At 34.5% G+C, this 22,194-nt stretch overlaps 1 protein-coding gene across 1 annotated transcript in view; it reads right to left on the bottom strand.

Annotated features, from left to right (window-relative positions):
* SCEL (sciellin) overlaps nt 1-22,194 on the bottom strand; it is a 34,315-nt gene that overhangs the window by 442 nt on the left and 11,679 nt on the right. The window contains exons 6-12 of the mRNA XM_037376601.1: nt 16,963-17,031; nt 15,059-15,124; nt 13,712-13,777; nt 11,618-11,650; nt 10,297-10,368; nt 2,367-2,426; nt 687-743 (exon numbers count right to left, since the gene is read on the bottom strand). Of these exons, the coding sequence (XP_037232498.1) occupies nt 687-743; nt 2,367-2,426; nt 10,297-10,368; nt 11,618-11,650; nt 13,712-13,777; nt 15,059-15,124; nt 16,963-17,031 (423 nt within the window). The remainder of the gene's footprint in view (nt 1-686; nt 744-2,366; nt 2,427-10,296; nt 10,369-11,617; nt 11,651-13,711; nt 13,778-15,058; nt 15,125-16,962; nt 17,032-22,194) is intronic.

Raw genomic sequence — 22,194 nt, 5'->3', positions numbered from 1 at the left:
AACTATGGAAGTGGCTGCCACAGAGTGTTGCTCGCTTTGTCATTATGTCCAGGCCAGATTCCTCTTACAACTGCTGTTATCTAGGTTTGTATACAATCTCCAGGACCATATGACCACATTTATACTATTAACTCATAAATCACTGGCTGTGAAAAAGCTGACTTCATAGAATAAATTTCATAAATTATCACGTCATCTATATAATACCTTAATATAATTTCACATTAATAGTTTTATCAAATGGTGTGTGATTAAAAATAATGATGTTATCCATTGAAGAATGGGCCACACTGGTTCTCATTTGAAAATGAATAATGAAGCTAAGAAAAAAAAAAGGATTTTTTTCATTTATTTATGATAGTCCTCTCTTGTATTTAAAGGACAGTTTTTAATTTGACAGAGCATTTCACATTTATTTAAACAACTTCAGTGCTCATGCACTGACTATTTAGAGTTCCAATAAGGTAAAGTCAGGTACTACCTGTGTTTCTTCCACACTGAATTATTTATATCTACTAGACTGTATTTAATGACAAATTTAAAAATGTTACAAGTTCTGTGGTTTCAATAAAGTAACAATATTAATTTTGACTCCTCTAATGAGTTTTACAAAACAGAACCAATTAATACTAATATCCAACAAAGAACATTTTATAAGCATATGAGAAAGATTATGACACCCTTGCCTCTCATTTTTCTGACCGGCAGTATTTATTTCAGTAAAATCCTCCAGGTCTTTTCCTCTGAAAAAACAAACAAATACAACTGTTAAAATATTCCCCCTATCTGGGAAGAGGAAAAGTGTAGTAAAAGAAAGAAAAAGGAAAAATGTAAATTGTTAGTGAAGTTTATGTTCACAATTTGCAGACACTTACATTATTGACCATAACAAGAAAATATGTTTACAATTTTCCACTAGCAAGGTAATGTTCTGTACAATTAAAAAAAAAATTTATTGTCTAGTATAGCCAAGAAAATAAAATGGATTTGTATAATCATATCAATGTCATAGTTTAAGATTGTTCTTTGCCAGTGAAGACAGTGAAGGAGAAACATGGACTTTCAAAGAACGTAGTATTAATTTACAGGGTTGAGGCAGCTTAATCCTTTTTTGCACAATTGATTTGCAAAACCTATATTTTTATTTAAACTAAGAAACTTATACTTCTTAAGATGATACCTGAAAATACGTCCACATATTTTTGCTTCTGGAATGACAAGAAATTACCTCCACATGTCATCATAGTTAACAATTAAAGCATTGATTATGTCTGCACGTCTAATGAAAATGTAAGCTTCCAAAGACTCACATATAGGGAAACATCCTTTACATATATAAGGAAACCTTTTTTAAATTTCATAAATACAATTAAACTAGTGTCTAGTTTTTCTTTTTTTTTTTTTTTTTACTATTTAAAAAAGGTTTAATGAATTAGAGAATGGAATGACCTACGAAAAGCACTCTAACTAATGTAAAAACCCTGATTCTCTTTAGCTAGAAGAAAGGAGCAAAAGCAAAAGACTTAAGTTAGCTCTGTGAAACTGAAAACTTTGTCACTTCAGTCCATAATAGGTTTATTCATCTTAAAAGTTTGTATGCCTCCTAAAATTCAGTAGTGTCTCAAAGTCTTGTACTCTATGCTAATAAATTCTTGGTGAATTAAAAGTTGTAAAAAAATCATACTCAACTTAAAAGGTTAGTGCTAAGTGTACATACGTATGTATGTATGTATGCATATACATGAGATTGTCTAAAATAGGTGATCACAGGTTGGCAACATTTATGTGCTGCTTCTGTTTAGAACATCATTCTTGAAGATATCTGTAGAATTTCAGTGTTAGGTGTGGCAAATATTACATAGCTCTTACTAGCACAGTACCCTGGCAGTTCTTCACTTTCCGTTTACTGTAGGGCTGCTTACAGACCACAAGAAACTTGGCCTGAAATGCACTGAACTGATGTGCTGTTCAAAAATGTAAGTTCAAGCTGTTCTTTATGGATCACTGCCCTTGGTGACTGAAATGCTTTGTTACATCCTTTTGGGGCAACACATCATCCATGAGTTCTACAGTATTTTGTTTAACACCCCTTCTCTAACAATATTAAAATATTTTTTTAATTTTTTCATTAGGGAAGCGTATAAGGCATGTGTGGAAGCTTGCTGTTATGTATTACTTGTTCAGCTGATAGTGCACATGCCAGATAATTAGTCTGTATTTTCATATTCATCATTCTGGATAAGGAATGCTACTTACTGAGCTATAAACATTTTACAGATTTGCAACATTACCTTTCCTGACATTCTCATAGTTACAAACTACCACTGCCTTAGAAAAGCAGGGCCTGAGAAGCTTTGAAGACTTACTTCTTGTCACTTGTGAAAGAACTTGGATTCACTTTGATGAGGTTATTGAGATCTTGGTTCCTTTAGAGACAGAACAAAACCCAGATGAAACCACAATTAGTATGGCCAGCTGTCAGTTAGCTGAATTAAATACTCACTTAAAAAGAAATTATAATTGACACATTCTTTATGAAAGACAAAATTAAACTGATTAAAAGTTCAAAGCCTACATCATTGTAGTAGTTCAAATATATTCATAGACACAGCCATATGCCCCCCATATGCACATTTGCACACACTCTTTCTGGAATAAAAGGACCAAATTATGTGTGGAAACACAAGTTATACCTAATACTTATGTCAAAAAGGATAATTCCTACTGAATATGCATCATGGACAACTTCAGAGATTGCCTGACCTCTAGTATGCTATGATATAACAAATATCTTTACCAGATAATACAATCAGCCAAGTATTCCTGTTATATGCATGAACAATTTCATACCTAAAAAGTAATTAGGGACTAAGTCTGGCTAAATCAGTCAAAAAGTAGGTTATCTAGACCAGCTTCTTCCCAATTAAACTCTCCCTTCTCACAAGAAATTTCATGTTTAAACTGAGGAATGCTGAGAACTAATTACATCAATTGATTGTTGAACTTATGTAAAAGAGTTAGAATGTGATGCACTATTATTATGTGATGTAAGGAAAAACAAAATCTTCCTTGAATTAGATCTTGTTGGTTAATTAGTTTTCTTTTTTCAATATTTTAACATTAAACATGTTATTTATTAATGCAACATAACTATTAAAAATGGCAATATTAATTAATGTCTTTTATACTCTTTGAGATTACAAAAAGTACATGCTGACCAAGCTGTTCAGCTATGCTTTATAGTACCTATGGAACAAAATTTCTGTAAAACGTAACCCTTTTAGTTATTAATTTCTTGCACTGGTAACACTTCTCGAACTTTCACCTACATGAAACATCTGCTTGACATGACTGCACCAAGTAGTCAGGGCTGACATTTTGCAAGTTCTTTACCTTGAGGTGGCTGGCTAGTGCAAAGGAAAGGTCATAGGATATGCAACTTCAAGCTACTGGTTCAACCATAGTTCAGGTTATTAGCAACTAAAGTTAAAATTTGAGAGCTATTATTTGTGAAAGGATAAAAATGTAAAGTAGGGCAAGCTGTAGGTTATAGTGGATAAATCAGAATGTATCTGCTTAGGTTCAGGGCACACTTTCACTCATTTTTTAATCTCTTATTGTTATCAAAGCTACATTTACTTTAGAAGTAAGCACACAGGTGACACCAGTGTTGATATCACTCACATAACCCAATCTTAAAAAATAGAGTGCATGTGCAATACAGAACCTAAAGAGAATTTCAGTTTAGGTTTCCTTTAAGAGTTGTTAGCATGCTAAAGATCAGCTATTCAACTTATACCTTTTCTAATACTTCTAAAATAAATGTCAAGTTTTAAAGTGGGGAAGAGACTAACCTATATATTCATACATTAAAGAAGCTCCTTGAATATCAGAATATCAGATGCAGTGAAAGGCTGTTGTGCAGAAGTCTTTCCAGGTATAACTGTCATTTGAAAAAAGGAACTATTTCAGTGTCCAAGGCTGGCTGAATTGAATTCATACTTCTTAAATTTGTCAACATTTTAAAAAAATACAGATGATGATGGAAAACAGCAGCATAAAACTTCTACACAAAGCAGTTTAGACAAACTTGGCGAAATAGCTTTCAAATGTGGTAGATGGCTTGTAGTAGATGCTGACATTTTTCATAGGTCATTCCAAAGGATGCCACCTCCAAGCACAGTATTTTCAGAGCCTGCTGTTACATCACTGTGAACATTCTGCTTAGGGTGAGTACTTTTTGAAATGGATGAGAACAAGGTAGGTCAGACAGCCTGCCAGGAGGAGAATATATAGTTTGCTCATACATTCAAGAAGAAGAAATATTTTAATACAGCCACAGGACATGACTGGAATTTTTTAGGAGCACCTAATTCAGGATAACAAATACAAATTTTTGTATTCTGTATAAAAATACTTGGAACAGCAGAACAGAGGATTTTGTATCACAATTTGTACAAAAGGATCAAGCCTTGAAAAAAATTAATTTATTATAAAATAAAAACATGAAGACTTAGATTAAGGCCTAGATGTACTTATCATCACTAAAGTGTGGAAGACAATTCTGTTGACTCATTTACTTTTCCCTTTGTAAGTGACCACCTCCAGAAAGAAGTCTATTCACCCTTTAACATCCCCTTGCAGAAAAATACTTAAAATAGCACTATGAATCTACAAGAAAGCCCCACTCTGAAGGGTAGAAAAACCTATGTGCAACTGGACCACTGAGGGCCTCATGCTATAAAATTGTTAACCATGAATTTTGCTGCTGCTGCCTGCTGTTTTGCCTCTAGCTGCTTGTGTAAAATAAGATTAGAAATTTGACAACTGATGAAGACAGTCCATCAGAATAAGGGTTAGCAAAGAAGATAAGTAAAGTAGGTTTAAAAAAAGCTGTCAAGGCAGGCTGCATGCAAAATCTTGGCTTAATTTAAGCAGACACTCCTATTCTACCATATCTTGGACCTCTATGCCTCTCAGACACAAACAAAAAGGGAAATGATTTAGGGCTTATGTGACAAGCTCTCCAGAGATTAGGTAAATTACAAAAGTTTAATAACTCAGACCCTGAATCAATATCAGCAAATGGTTCTTCATTTACAGAATAATTTTCTTTTGCATTATCTCATTTTCTGAATGTTAGCTATCTAATGTCTTCCTTGATATAATGTACAAAAGACCTATAGACAAGTTCATTAAGTAATTTTAAAAGTATAAAAATGAATGTATGATGTGATGGCAAAGTATGATTTTTTTCTTTTATGCTCTGTATTAAAACTTAGAGAAATAGATTGTTAACATTTTGTTTTGACTTTCAGTATGCACTTGATTTCTAACTCAGTTCACTTAAGATAAAGACCTAATACTTTTCAGTCCTTCTGCTCTGTGAGATGTGTTTGTGCATCTCACTGATTTCAGTGGATAATAGTTCTGTAATTCTGGTTTAACTGGTGACAAGTCAGATCACCATCAGAAAAGAAAACACAGATGAATCCCATCCAGACATTCAAGCACAGCTAATAGTTTTTAGTCTGGTTTTAGTTTTTGGCTTGGTTTGGTTTTTTTATCTTGAAAACTTTCAGATAAAGTTTCAAGTGACATAGAAACAGGAAACATGAACCATGCCTATAAAAGAACTTTAGTGATGTCATTAGTTGTTTGATGAAAGGAATGAAAACATTTCTAATGTATTTGCATATTCTGAAGTCAATGAAGAAAACAATCGACAACAATAGGTTTTATAAGTTTGATCACACTTTTCTGACTGTCCTTAATGCTGAGGCCAAATTGAAGTTGATCCTGGACATGTGTGGGAAAGAGAGAGAGAAACAAAATTTTAAACAGAACAGCCATGGTCTTGAACAAGTATTGGGCAGGAGAGTATGTGACCACAGCTCCCTATTCATTCAGTGAATGCTTCTTAACCTGTAAAAGTCTTGCTGAGCCCATTTCTAGTTACAGCTGTTCCCTAATTCCTGAAGGCATTCTTGCCTTGTTACTTAGAATTCGATCATCCATCTTTGCTGATACACAAACAGTTCACATAATACCAAAACACCAATATTGTAGGTTCTTTCATGGACCACAAAACTGACAGACCACACAAATTTCAGAAGGCTTGCTGTAGTCTTTAATCAGTGGGGCATTTCATGTCAAATCCCAGGATATTCAGTGAGGCTTCAGATCTACTCACTCTGTCATCATCAGCATCGTTAGCCAAAAAAAAAAAAGAGGCAGATCTATAAAGGAGCCATACACAGTATGTTTAATAGATCTCCATCTTTTTCTGATTAAAAGACCTGACCAGAATTATAAAAACTACTGAGGTGACTCACTATTTCTAATAGATTATAAGATATATAGAATGTTTCTAAATGGGATACCAAACAAGTTGCATCTGTTGTCCTTTCTTCAGTGATATCTCCCAGCTGATCTCCTACAAAGGATTCTAATCCACAGATTCTTCTTCTGACATGATGGAATACACACAGACCACACTAACCAGCCCTGGCTAAAACCTTAAGGGTTGCTGATCTAGTCATGTCAGCAAACAACATTTCCAACCGGACCTTCCAAACCTGAACTAAAAGGGTTGGTCTAGAGTAAATCAAGTATGTCAGGCATCTCGCTGGGTAAACCTTAACATCATGGGTGCAGCTGAATTTTGATCTGCCATCCATGGCTGCTTTATTGTCCCTATATCAGAGTTTGTCATATATAACTAAGAATGAATAAAGAAGTTCTTTGAGAAAAGAGTGGCATTTATTCTGAAGCAGGGTGCATTTCCTTCCACACCGCTATGCTCATTAATCAGTGCCAGGAGCCCTCATTCAGACCTTTCATCAGTAACAACCGAACATGAGGGAACAGAAGAGGTCTGCAGTCAACTGTGAAAGCCAATTTATACTGTGCCAAAACCAGTGTAATGTTTAGCCCAGAGGATTTTGGAGTTAAATACAGAGGAAGAAGCTGTTGATCAGAATGTTTTATAGGAGGTAGACTGGGAAAGATCACTGAAAAAAAGCACAACTTAGTTTTGGTTGGAGGATATTTATGACCCTGTAAACACTGTATTAACTTTTCAGTTAGGAATAATGGGCTTGGATCTCTTCAGATAAGCTCTGCAACAGCATATCATTTATATCAACATGCAGAAAAGCTGTAAACCATCATTCCACTGAATGCCGAATCAGTCAGGATTGGGAGGCAGAAGGTCCCCATCACTAGGAACTAGGAAGTGCCTTCTGCTTAAATGCAAAAATATATCATCAAAAATGACTATTAATTTGTACTATCAGAAACAATTTAGAAAGTGTAAAGCCATTTCACTTTACCATAAAGAAAAAATTGTCATGGTAGCCAAAGCAAGATCTGACTGCAGTTACAGCTACTGAATTATGGGTATGTCCATGTGAGTTCTGTTTTAGTATTCTTGCTTCCAACATTTTTTGAGTGACAAAAACTTCTCCTCAAGTATGTCCAACACAATTTCTGATATATCTAAGCAAAATAAAAGATCAATTAATTACTTCTACTATTTATGAACTCTTGGAAATATGACTTTTTTGATTATGCTGCATCTTTTGGTGGTAATACCTTTGTTACTGCATTGGTAAATGTGGTCCCCTGTACCAAGTACTGTTACTTTCTTTGTAGATCATATGCAAGGAAGCAGCACAGTTGAATACAAGTGAACCCCATATAAAAGCATTTGACAAAAATACACATTTTAGCATCTTAACTGTAATAATTAATGAAAGATTGACTAAAGGTGTGTTAAACACCCTCGAGAAGTTTGGTTTAACAAGATTGCCCACAGAACATGGTTCTTTAAAAAATGCAGTTTTTTAAAGACCTGCATTTAATGGTTACTACAATTCTGTAATGGAAAAGCGCAGAGGGAGAATCTGGGATCTCCACTGAGTTGAAAAAGAAACACAAAAAGTACTTGATAAGCAATGAATAAAAGACCCATTGAGTAAATCAGGAAAATGTCTCTGTATGTATCCAGTGCAGTGCTCATATGCTGCTGCATTTGTTAGATACCAAGAGACCTGATTTGAGAATGACCTATTATGCTTTGAAAAATACAGAGTTATTAGACAGTGGTTATCTTTACTTTTTCTGGATGCTAGCCTACTTATGCTGTCTAGGGTATCTATAGGTGCCCAAATTAATGATGAGATGCCTGTTCCGTTCTGTTAAACATATCCAAAAGGTGGTGGTCCGTATATCCATGCCTCCAGATATGCTATGTAAATTATTGTATAGTCTATGTTTTAAAATGGATGCCACATCTATCTGTTGTATTTGAAAACAATGCAAAAAATGCTTTTTATGTAACAGAATCAGTGTTAGGCCTTGCATGGAACAGTACACAATGAAGCTTACATTTTTAGCCAAAAGAGATTATATCTGCAACCTTTTCAGGTAAATCCTTTCTGAAAGATTTTCCTTGTGTTGCTGACCAGTTTGGTAGAAAACCAATTCTATTTCCCACTAATTTTATGCTGAAATTAATTCATTATTCCTTTAACATCCCTATCAGAATCCTGAGTGAGTCAAATAATCAATTAAGTATGACTTTAAAAAGTGTGACTCGAAAATCTTTCCATTCTATGAAAAAATATAGGAAATTAAAGGATATTACTCTAATGAATGTTGGTGTTACTAGAAATACTTTTTTTGTGTAACTGTTTACTTCCTCTGTGTGGCAAAATAATTTTTGGTCAAAAAAATAGCATTTATATGACATCTCTAATAGAAAAAAGGCACTTCTGCTGACAGCTGCTTAATACATTTTTGGTAAGCATAAATTCTAGAAAAATCTGTAGTTTTGTGAAGCTAACATATGAGCAGCAGATAGGTGACATCTGAAGCACCAACCAAATGTAAAGGAATTATAGCAGGAGTAAAGAGGGCTGAATTTTGCCCACTAAGATTACAGGCTACTTATAGTTTATATACTGACACAAATAGCTGTAACTGTGCAATGTTACCATAGAAACTTGTAGACCAGTAAAATATTCCTCCAGCTCTCCACCAATGGAGGGACAAGAATGCAAAGCTTCAGATGGTAATGAGAGCCACCGGGGGATGAGGAACGTGAATTGATTGAGGGTGGGGATTAAGTAAAACCTTAACAAGCCTTTAGGAGTAAAGAATGGCTGTGACTTCCCTAGTTAATACAGTGGTATATTTAATTCTCTGAGATCCCTCACATTTATCGACAGGACAACGTTTCACTGAAGCCCTGCTTTTTTTTTTTTTCCCCTACAGATTACACTGTCAGACATCTTTTGGATGTTTTTCTTAATCATTTTGTACCGTTTTTACATACTGGGGGCTTTGGAGGAGGGAGGAATAATTCAAAATAATATAGGCTGTGGCTTCAGACCACAGAAAACTGTACTTTATGAATCAAATTAAATAAAATTAGCTAATGTAATCTAATTTTAGTGTCTGCACCATTTAATATTTCCAGGTAAAAATTGTGCAGTGAGCTACTGTAATTCTCAGTGCATATCTAGAAATCTATTTCTAATTAATTCATTCACTTTTTAATTGCATATTCAGGCATTATATTCTGGTCGAAGTCACAGATTCAAATGTTTGCATGGTTATTGCTGGTTGTTTTGAAAAATGTAACATTTTCATCAGCAGAGAACCTTACCGTTTTCTGGAATTTCAGTAAAAAAAAATAATTTTTTTATGTCTTTTCCACCAGTAGTTTTCATGGTATTCTGTACACTTTCCAAGATACGTTAGTACATATGCCATCTGACTCATACTACAAGAACAAGTCCATCTGTTTAAATGTACTAATTTTGTCACACTAAATGGTATATGATGGGGTTTTACTATTTAAAATGTTAACACTACAATGCACAAGTTTTGTTGGTTTTTTTATATACATACTAGAATGTAGATATTACCTCTCCCTTAATTTATTGAAGACCAAAGAAAATGTACTATATAATCTGTACTACTGCAATTCACCTGTTTCCAAATATTTGCAGCAACTATGTATGTATGCTGCTCTTCAAGATGCAGGCTAGACAGTCTGAAAGAATAAAAAATGAAACATCTGAAATAACTTAGCAAGTCAATAAGATGGAACTCAAGGTTTGTACTTCTAAGCCAATGGTTGGGAATAGATAAATGCTACATTTATCACTCACCAAATGAGTGCTCCAAATGAGCTATCAAATATGGAATTCAAACAAATTGAGTACTTTATATCACATTAATCAATGTTTATCAAAACATTGTGTTGAATATATCTGCTTACATTACCTTGCTGTAGCTGGATTGTCCACATCCATCCTTGATTTCTGAGGGGTCACCTGTTCTGATGAAAAGGCAGGTCTGCAACAGGAATGCAAAAACATACTTAAGGCACAGGAAGATATTTGGAAACATAACATTTAAATGGATTATCGTTGTAGATGTATTTCTTACAGGTGTAACTACAGTGAGTTAGGATTTTCTTTCAGAAACTTTTTTCTGTTTTTCTTTAAATTTATATGTATAATATATAAATATATACTATATTTAAATAATTATACATATAGAAGATATAGATAAAGAATACTTATCTAAAGAGCTATGCAATGCTTTAGTTTACTAGATTACTGCATCCACTTAGCCTTTTGAAAAATTAGTATTCCAAGACTAGCTGTTTTGCTAGTATGGATATAGAAATAAAGTGGAGCTTTTTTACTGTTTCAAAATTATTTTAGTAGTAAAGGAACTTTTGTATACTTTTCTACTTCCTATTAAATACATTTTACTTATTTAGCAAAGTACTGATTTGTTAAAAACTAAATAAGTAAATAATTATACTTTCCTATTTTTACTTATTTGTGTGAACAGTGAGATTGGTCATTGCAGCAATACTGAAATAAGAAAGGAAGAAGGTGGCTGGTGACTGGTACAGCTGGAAATGAGAGTTAAATGCTTCTTTAGAGAAACTTGCTGTTAGGATGGCAACTAAATCATAAGAAGTTGTGTATCTGTCTTAATTATCAACCATGAAATTACAGGTTGGTTAAGTAATCTTTTTCTAATTTAGACTATGTGAAATGTGCATTTAATTAATGAATTAATTTAATAAATTTATTTTCAAAAATTAGAGCAACCTTTGCAGACACTCAAATAATTTTGCTTTACATCAATTCATCTTACATTAATGCATTCTACTACAAGCTTTTGCATCTGGCCAGCTTTTTAATTTATCACTTCCTTTTCCTTCACTTTGCTCACACTTTCTTTTTTGCTCTCTACAGTATCAGTTTAGTATAAAGGATATTTGCATTAGCAACCTATATAACTGTGGAACTAAAATTCTGAAGCAGTTTTTATTTTTTTATGCAGTTACAGTTGTTTTTTCAATCTGAATAAATGTCCAATTAAATGTTCTAAACTATGTGAAAATAATTACATTTCTGCAAGAAAGGAAGTCTTCTTCATGCACTTCTGTGACCATCAAGGAACCCTCCCAGGTAAATTATACAGTCTTTGTATTATAAATACATGTAAAATAATAATCAAGGTTTGTGCATAGGAATGTGTTGCATTGCTAAATCTACTAAGAAGCAAATTAAGCAAGACATACGTTGTTGGAGCCTCTGAATTTTCTGAAATGGTCCTAGAGAAAGAAAAGAGTAAATATTTCAGAAACCAAGTTGCAAAATGCTACTATCGAAGCACTTTGCCAGATTTTTGATCAATCAACAGCCATGAATTTTACTTTCCCATCCTTCCAAGATGGTATTTTTGTTTGTTAATGTGGAATTTAACATGTTTAACTCAACTAGCACAATATTAAATTCTAATCATATTCTTGATACGTTACTAAGACAATCATTCTTCAATTAACATTTTCCAATCACTCTGTTCAATAGTGTTTTGTTTTCTAGCACACAACTCACAACCAAAAAACTCAGTTACAGTGAACTACTTATATTCTTAGCTTCGATTGCAATTTCTTTTAAGTGTTCTGTAAAGTGTGCTTAATCAGCTCAGAACTGAGGCAAAGCACTCTAGAAATTTACGTGTCGTGCTTGACTATAGAAGGCTAGAATCAGGTCTCAGAATCAGAAAAGGTAAGTAAATAAACTCTTGACTAAAAATACCCACAAACCTATGACTGCTGAACTCTCTTCCTAAGGACAGAAGAATAATCAGCCATTCTCATATTTGAAGAAAAGACTCAGCATTTTGTTCCATGTCTTTAAGACTGATAGTGACCTTTTACAACTGTGGCTATTAGCATCTATGCGTAAGCACTATTTCCTGAAACTCAGAGGTGAGTAAAAGGCTTTACTTTAGTGACTATTATTAGTTACAATAATAGTCACAATTTGAAATAGCTTTCACATCTTCAAAGCACTTTTAAAAGATAAATAAATCATTTAATGCCTATCACTGTTTAACCGGCTGTCCTTGGTGACATCATTGTTAGGTGATCCAGGAAGGGTCATGAAAGCTTCAGAAAGAATATGCCTGTATTTTGGTCTTCTCTGAACTATGAGGGCAGAGGAGTAACCGGATAATTAGTACTGAGGACACAGGAATCCCAGCTTTTTGTAGAAGCTGGGCAGATGCCATATAGAGGATGCATCCTATCCTGTGCTTTCAAAATTACCATGATCATAGTGATACACTGAAATGAAGCCAAATAAATTCATCATAGTTGGCATATCAAAAATATCTAGTAAGCACTGACTTAGAAAATAAACTTTAGCATCTAGGAGTTATCTTTCTCCTAAATGGTCAGTGACTTTGAATCTTGGCCAAACAGATGGACAGTACTAAACACAGAATAAGATTAAAAATAATTGCTAAACTTGGGTTTTAAGGATTCGTGCATTTATGTCTTCCAGTGGGAAAGATTCCATAAACTCCCTTAGCAATCATCTACCAAGGAGTTACACCTAGCATGACAATGTATCTGTTCATTTCAGTTTCATTTAATTTTCATCATGGGTATGCGTAAGACTCATGTTGGAAGTTTCCCATATTAAAACTAGAGAAGCACAAAGGCCATGCTGCTGCCAGAAGAGGACCTAAGCAAAGAATATCATGAAAGCTCAGGCATTAATATTTTAAACCATCCATATTATGCGTTTAGATGAGAGCACAAGAAATGTTGTCTGTTCTCTTTCTGATCTGTCAGAACGCAACAACAACTTTAGAAATTAATGTTAAACATTTGTCTGCAAGTAACTTTAGCCTGAGATTTTCTTCTAAACTATTTCTTGGACAGCTTACTGAGAGCTGATGAAACAGATGTTGAGGTTTTGTCCACGCTGTTAACCAAAAGAGCCCAGGGTTAGGTCCTGGCCGTCAGACCAAAGGGCAGCAATAGATTCCTGCCCTTATGGCTCATTGCTGTATATCAGATTTGTCTTGTGGAGATCTAACTGAAATAGTCAAAACCATGAAGAAAGCGTACAAGCACGGTAGAAAAATTATGGGGAGCACTTATGTAACCTCAAGTGGCCGGCATTTCTTATACTCCGACCTCAGTCAATGCTGGGTGTCAAGCTGCTAAGAACCCAAGGAAGTAATTAGACATGAGGTGCTTTCTCTTGCCATATCATTTTACTCATCAAACACAGTCCCTCAAAGAATCACTCTGTTAACTCACTCCCAAAATCAGCTCCAGCCAACAATTAGGAAATAACTAGTAATCATCAGTACTTACCCTTTTGTTTCCACTGTTTCTGTCATGGTCTTACTACTCGAAACAGGGGGAGGCATCCAAGATTGCCTGTCAGTGTTAACAAATAAATCTTTGAGTATTAGTTTAATGATATGGGGCTGAACAGCATACTATGAATGTTAGAATGTCAAAGCTGATGTAGAAATACCTGGAACTTTTCTTAAATTAGTATTTTGAAATAATCCATGTAGATACTAATTAGATTTTTTTTTCCAGATAACTGAATGGAATTGAAAATATAATAATTTTAATTATTTTGAATAATGCATTGTCTGACTGTAGGTGGTCTGTTCTGCAACTTGAATGGTACAAATAAACAAATCATTTATGGGAAGGACAACCAGATGGAATGCACAAAGGAAAGAGTGTCAAGTATCAACCCAAGAAACACATTCAGGCTGGTATTAGAGGTCACATAAACATCACAAGCACTTTCAGTTCTCCTTCTCCCCCCCGCCCCCCCCCCCCCCCCCCCCAGACCTATCAATCCAGCAATTGTTTGTGAGGAAAAAGAAGCAATTGCACCATAAACAGTGCAATTCAGTGGTGGCCTTTCACATCTTCAAAGAGCCTGAAGAGAACTACTACACCATAAACTGCCACCAAACAAGCAGGCTGCTAATATGAAAATGATGACATTTTAGTTTCTGCTTTCATAATTCTACTGATTACAATTATTATGCATGGAGTATGGAAGAGAAAATCACAAATGAACAAAATTCATGGCTGGGAAGGATGCATAAAAATACAGCTATGACCAGCAGTGTATTTTAAATTACAAATTAAAGTTATTTGTTCTACACCATGTTTTTATTCCTGCTCAGACAATACTATCTGAAATGCAAATTTTTAAAGCTAGCTGTGTATCATGCATGCAGAAAACACTGTAGTTCATATGTACTGCAACAGCACGGGGTCAAGCTGGGTTTATGAAAGGCAGCTCCTGCTTGACGAATGTGATCTTCTACGACAAGATGACCTGCCTGGTGGATGAGGGAGAGGCTGTGGCTGTTGTCTACCTGGACCTTAGTAAATCCTTTGACACTATCTCCCACAGCATTCTCTTGAAGAAACTGACTGCTTGGATGGGTGTACTCTACACTGGGTAAAAAGCTGGCTGAATGGCCAAGCCCAAAGAGTGGTATTGAACGGAGTTCAATCCAGTTGGCAGCCAGTACTCCTACAGAAAAAGCCAGAGCATGTAAAAGTTTAGTTCTTGAGGCTTGCTGAGGAGTTAGAGCATACTAGAGGAGAAAGTTGGTAATGTTTTTTCTTGTAATTGTGATACATTATTGTAGTGTAATGGAGTGCAGTGATGGTAATGAATACCTTTTCTTCTTGATTGGAGAAGTTGCAGTAGTGTTTTCGGATGCTGCATCAGGAGTCCAAGATTGTCTGTTAAAGAAATATACATAATTAATTATTTTTCAATAAGTTTATCATTTTAAATGAAAAAATTGATAAGAAATCGTATTTCTACTATGAAAATGATACAACTGTGTATGGTAAATGGTATGACTGTGTTTATATATGTCAACTGAAATTTTGGAAATATCTCAAAGGATACAAGATTTGGGACACCTTAAGGGATTCTGATGCTTGGAGAATAGATGTGTTTTTACTTGATATCTAAAGTAATTTCTGACTTCCTAAAACCTTGACTTCTGTACCTACACTTCAGTCTTTAACCACTAAACCACGAATTTTTTTTATTTTTCATGCTTTAAATTTTATGTTTCTTATTCAGTTATGTCAAGTTTGCTTTATTTTCATTATGCCTGTAAAAGGAGACTGTATTGCTCACACTCCTAAATACATAAATTCCAAGCCAGTGATTTTTCTCACACAGTTTGTCAGAGAGTTATTGTCTTGTCCTCTGCAGCTCTTAATGTAATGAGAGTAACTGAAGAACAGAGCTTTACAAATCATCTTACTGCTCTCTGGCAGGGAAAGGTATATACCATTTAAGTCTCACTTAAGTCCCAATTCAGAATTCACGGTAGGTCTATTAAAAAATCAGCTCCAGACAAAATAACAAAAAATCCAATTTATATGATGTTTCATGTGTCATCATCACCATGATTTACAACATAATGGTGAAAATCATAATTCAAAAGAATGACCTCACTTGAACTTTAAACGCCAGAGAGACTCATTTGCTCTTCAGAGTAATATCTCAACACTTTGCAAGATGACATTTAATTGCAGTGCTCAGTCTTCACTAGCAACTATATTCAGTGTAATTTATTACTGATAAAACACTACTGACATTGATAAAGGCACAAAGTGATATATTTGTCTCTTTACATTTATAAGTACGATGGCTGAGCTCTTCTGACTTTCATTTTTTAAAGAAAAATTTCAATTAGGTAAGAGCTGTAAGTTCTTTAGAAAATCAATTTTCAGTATTGTGTAGTCATATTACATGTATAAAGTGGTCATCTTTGAATCATAACAACTCTTTTAATAAGATGTCAAAAAAATTTTGCCAACTTATTTTAAATTTAAAATTCATTTCAAGCTGTTTTAAACATAAAACTGACCTTCTGACAAAATAGAAGTTTTCCACTGGAAAAATCAGCCTGTCTATGAAAAAAAGTATTTTCTATCTTTTGGTACTCAAGTTTTCCATTGGCAATTTTCAGTGACATTTTCCACTGAAAACATTAATTAGAATATTTTCATGTAGTCTTTCCTCAGAAATACATATTGTATGTATGTAGAATTCATGCAGAGAAGTGTAGAGCTCTAGAACATATCCATACCGAACTGTTTTCAAAGCACTGTTTTTTGTATTTAAAATACTGTGTTTCTTAAATAATTGCTATGTTGAGTAAATATGAAATCTGAGTTGAAGAAATAGGCATTTTTAAGGAAAATTCCTCTTATTCTAAAAAAAATATCTGAGAGACATCAGATTAATTGTCCTCTGAAGGACCCTTTTTCTCCTCTCTGGCTATATCTCTGAAAGACCCTTTTTCTCCTCTCTGGCTATAAAAATAGTCTCTGAAAACCCACATATAGATGTCTGCATTCCAGATGTCAGGTGGTGAAATGAAGCCTATTAGGCCATATGCGATACAAACAACTTCTCTATATATTCTAGTATGTGCATTTATTGAGAAGTTATGATAATATATAATGCTTAGAAGATAATGCCTGATAAGTTATACATGATACATGATAAATCCTAATACATAATACTTAGATGATAAAATTTCCAAAACTCATACCTGTTGCTTTGCTTATTATTCAGAGTTGGGGATGTATTTATTTTATCAATATCACTTCTGGCTGGAATTCTGTCAGAAACACAGAAAGTATTTACAATGCACACTCTAGATATTTAAAAAAACCCCAACAAACACTATCAATAAAGATGGAGTATCACTTTGCCCTGGGTACAGATTAAAAATTCCAAGTATCAAAATGGGTATGAACAGAAGCTGAATTAATATAAATTTAGTTCATTAATATCTGAAGAGTCTGAGTAGCTCACTGAAAAAACTGCTTTAAAACACTTATCAAATGCTAATTGATATACTGTATCAAGCATTATTGTTAACAGTTAATTTATAACAACACCTTTGAATTAGATCAAGATACTAGAAAGAAAGCAATGTTCAGGCAAGCAGTACATAAACTATACAATTTTCCTGTCCCTCACCATCCTGTGGGAGATGCAACGGTCTTGTTTTCTTTACAGCTTTTAGAGATCAATGCGATTTGAAAATACTCTGGTGTAAAATCCCTGACAAAGCATGGTACTGACCTACAGGAATAACACGTATCAAAGATGTTACATTATTTGTGCTTGAATTTATTTTATTAAGCCATGAAATTTACACTAAGAAACAACAACATGATTTTTCAAGCCCTTTATGGATTCTGTACTTGTTACCTAAAAGCCTTCCAAATTTTCACAGAAAATACCATGTAGCTATCATAGCTGAAACAGCTTAAGTACTTACTGTATTCCAACTTTCTTCTCATGTATGGAATATCCTTTAATAAGAACAGGGGGACTCCAAAAAGCACAAATATAGTGATGTACATATCTTAAATATTTGGTTAAAAGAGCTGAAACATATTTTGAGCTACAACTCTTTTACATATATAAATTATTTAATTTTAGTTCCTTCTATGAACGGAAGCTATAGATACAAAATAATCAATCCTAGAACTATAATCTAATAACATGTACAAAACATTTTGTATCCTGCCTTCAGCCAAGTATCACAGAATACTGTTGTTTTTAATAAAAAACACTCAGGGTTGCTGTGGGACTCAGTCTGCACCAGCACATGCTCTGTGCTTTCTTCTGACCTTAAATTTACTTGTGCAAATGACTATGTCGTGTCACAGGCAGCTCGTGACTGTGACCAGCAGTTACAGTTACTCAGAAGATCACTAGAGGTCTCGCTAAACTTGCTAGCATTACTGTGGATACAAACACCAGCGTTTCTTTTAATTCACAGCTACCGAATGAACCAGTGTTTCTTTCGTGTTTCATTTCATATTTTCAAAATTCAGCACAACACTTTAAGTAGTTCTTTATTTTCCCTTTTTAAAGACTTAAAGGGTCCATCTGGCATCCTATTACACTGCTCCCCAATGTAGCAGAAGCTTTGAAAAAAGTGAAAGAAGAAAGCTAAGTATAATATTAACTTCTTGTAAAACTTCTCAGCTTCTTATAAGCAGTGGTCAAACAATACCCTCTGTGTGCACACGGAATGCTTTCTCCAACAGATGCCTTTGTATCAATGATCTGTTTACCCACCTAATGTTTTTCTGAACCAATTTAAACTTCTGGCTTGCACAATATCCTGTGGTGATGACTCTTACAATTAATATATGTGTTAAGGCAAAAAATAATTCTTTTTTTCTTCCTTTATATTTTCTTTTTTTCCTCTCTCTCTCTCTTAAAAAAAAAAAAAAAATCATTACCTAAACATTTTATAGGGTATCTCCCCATTCTTACAGTGCAACAAACAGAAAGCATTCCTTCCTTACTCACTTTCCCTATACCACAGTTTTTGAAGCTGGGGAATCTTTGCCTCTTCAGACATTCTGCATATGAAAGCTATTCCATCCCTGGGATCCTCCTTTCTCAACTTCTATATTTTTCTGGTTCTACTGTAGTTTCTTTACATACATGAAATTCTGCATGCAGTGTTCGAGATGTGCAAAACATGATCATACCATGTTTTTGGTTTGGTCTCAGTTCCTTTTCTAATAATTTCTACCATTGTAAAGGATTTTTTAGATTATTAATAAAGCAAACAATGGAAGTGTCTTGTTTGCTTCAGTCCTATCTCTTCAGATCTAATTGCCACAAATGCAGTTAGGTTTTATTCTTGCTGGAAACTATTCTGGACTTAGTAGCATTTAGTACTTGGAAAAACAGAAAGGTAATTTTCATGGTCACTGTTTGATTTTTAAGTTTTCTCCCATCTTTTGTCAAATATTTAGTTAGTTTTTAATACTAAGAGAGAAAAAAAAAGGATAAATAATTTTTTTCCTCCTAACCAGAAAGGCTGGTTGTGATTATCTGCACAGTGCAATTGTCTGAATTATGTAGATCTACATGCCAGTACAAGTATATGTGCATCTGCTGCCATCAAGCTATGGATTTATGTTAACAACATCTGGTGTTTTCTTGTGCTTGCAGCCAATGGTGCAATTGCATGTAGTCATCTGCAGCATCTCTCTCAGGTCTCCTATACTGAAACTGATGTCCAAATTTTGTAGATATGGGATTAGGCAGAATTCGTATCGACAATACCTTTTTTGACCATGGATATGGCAGTATCCAAGAAGCAAGAAGCTATACTTAATATGGCTTTTAGATATGTCTTCACTGTCACATTCACATGTGCAATGAAGAACCCAAAATTACTCCTATACACCTCAAATATTTTATTTTGGATTTTTTTTTAAATTAGAATTTCAGTGACTATTTTGACATTTTGAAAACAAGTTATTGAAGAGACATTCTTCCAGATAGATCCAAATTCTTTAAATTCTTGTCTTTTGGAATATTGCAGTTATGGCCAGGAGGAATGCAAAGCAGAATTGTCAAAAGATGTTCCAAAATCTAGCTTGAAAACAGGTAACTCCTAAAGACCTTTTGCAGGATAGAAAGCTACCATTTTACAGTGTCTTAGCTAGACAAAAATTCCTTTCAATATAGACAACATGACTTACAATAATTCTGTAAACAGCTCTGAGAGATTTCAAATACCAAGGTAATTCTTCTGAAGAACTGTCTACTAGAAGCAGTCCTTTAGACTGTATTCTGCTTTCCAGGAACATGCTCCATCTTCAACTCTACCTTTTAGTTTTGAACAGGAAAAAGGTTGAATGCTTTTTCACACAGATAACTAAACAATATAGCTGTTCTGCAGACTGATATGTTCTAAGCTTGGAGACTTCTGTCCTATGGTTATGCTTGCCAGAAATAATTTATAAGAAAATAAGGGAATCGTACTGGGTGGAGAATATCCTTCACAGAGGATGCAGAATTACCAAATTTGACTGCAAGGAATAAAAAGGTGCTAAAAGAAAAGACATCACCACACCCTTTTATGCCTTAGGTTGCAAGTTGGAGGAGATGTAGAACACGTGGTCATCCCTTGCAGAAGTGCCTGCTGGCAATGGGTGTGGACAAATTAATCCTGGAATGGCTTTATTCCACAGTTTTGAGAAGACCGGTAAAGAGTGAGGAAAAATAAAGAACATGACTGCAGCTTCCTCATTGTGGTAATTTTAAGGTGGAATCATCATTATTCACTCCATTTATGGACATATTCCACATTAGTTATCAGAACTATATAACCTTTTCTTTGTATTCTCTGTCATCTGCTGCATATTAAGAACCTTTTATGTTAGGTATTTGTGTATATGAAAACACAAAACAGTCAACTTGCAACCTAAAATAATTCAGACATCTTAGTATCTCAGCATAAAGCAAAACCATATAGAGTACAAAAGGACAATGCTGTTCAGGGATACTGTAGAAACTGGAATTGTCCTATGACTTCTAAATTAGTAACCAGGGCTTCTATGCACAAAAATCAAGCCTTAAAAATTGTTTTGAAGTCAGTGAGCCTGTGGACAAGAGTGACATAGCTGATATATTCTACTTGAATTTCCAAAAAGCTTCATAGAAATTTGCTTTAAAGGTTCTTAAATAAACTGATCTCCCATGTAGTAACAGAGAAGGTCATTTCATGAATAAATAACTGCTTTAAAAGTAGGAAACGGGTTTGGAATAGATGACATTTTTTCAGAGTGTAAGGGGGGATCTGTACAAGACCTGTGTTTTTTCATATATTTACAAATTCTCTGGAAAAGGAGAGTGAGAAGATGTTGCTAACGCGGCAGTCAAATGCCAACTGGCAAGGCTTTCAGAAGTCATCTGCTAACATGTCAGATTTCTAAAATGTCAGATGACATTCAGTTTTCTTAGAAGCAAAGTAATGCCTACCAAGAAAAATAATTGATCCCTGAACCAGCAATTATTGCTCAGGAAAGAGGTCTTGGAATTATACAGATAATGTTATGAAAATGAAAGCTCTATCCTCAGCAGCACTCAAAAGAGCTAATTCAATGTTATGAAGTACAAGGGAAAGAATAGGAAATGAACCAGAAATCAGTTATACTCCCCTATATATACAACGTCTGTACGCATCTTAAGTGCCTGTGTGGAGATTAGGACCCCAGATCAAAAAGACTAATATGGAAATAGAAAAGATACAAAGAAGAGAAATAGGTAAATTGAAGCTATAGAATGGCTTCCTCGTGACGAGTGAACAAATACGGCAGGATTCACTGGCCTGCAGAAGAACTGACAGAGGGGTGACATCACACAGCTCTGTAGTCTATTCTGTTCCGGACTTCTATGGAGAAGGTAAATTTTATGTAACAATTTATTGTTGTTTCTTACAGCAGAAGTAAAGATCATCAAACACAGTAACAGTGCTAAGATCCAACCACACAGGTGCACTTCTCCCACAGTGTGCATTTAAGTGCTAGTACTCATAGTCTCAGCGTATTGTAGATATCAGATATTAATTTTGAAGGTGCAATGCAGAAAGACTCTGTAAACACAAGCATGGTCATGTCTTAACTCACCAGAGGTCAAGACTGAAGAGGACTTTAAGATTAAGCACCTATATGATAAGCATACAATTCTGCTATTTGTAGTGATAATGGTATGAAGTGGTAGCAAGGATTTGCAAAGAACTAAGGGTTTAGCCATGTTGTGCTCAACCATTGGAGATAGGACTTTGATTTATAGTTCAAAAAGCAAGAAACTGGGGAGGAGTGGTTAACATCTGTGCAGAGATACTTGCATTTATGAGGACCAGAATACACAGAAATTGATACAGAAAAAGAAGAGCAAGATGTCAAAAGAACTTTTTCTCAAATCACATTTCCATTTGTCTCATTGACAATTCATG

The sequence above is a fragment of the Falco rusticolus genome, chromosome 2 (genome assembly GCF_015220075.1).
Source record: "Falco rusticolus isolate bFalRus1 chromosome 2, bFalRus1.pri, whole genome shotgun sequence".
NCBI classification, from domain to species: Eukaryota; Metazoa; Chordata; class Aves; order Falconiformes; family Falconidae; genus Falco; species Falco rusticolus.
Note: the sequence above shows the minus strand (reverse complement) of the source record. Positions and strands in the feature narration are given on the sequence as shown.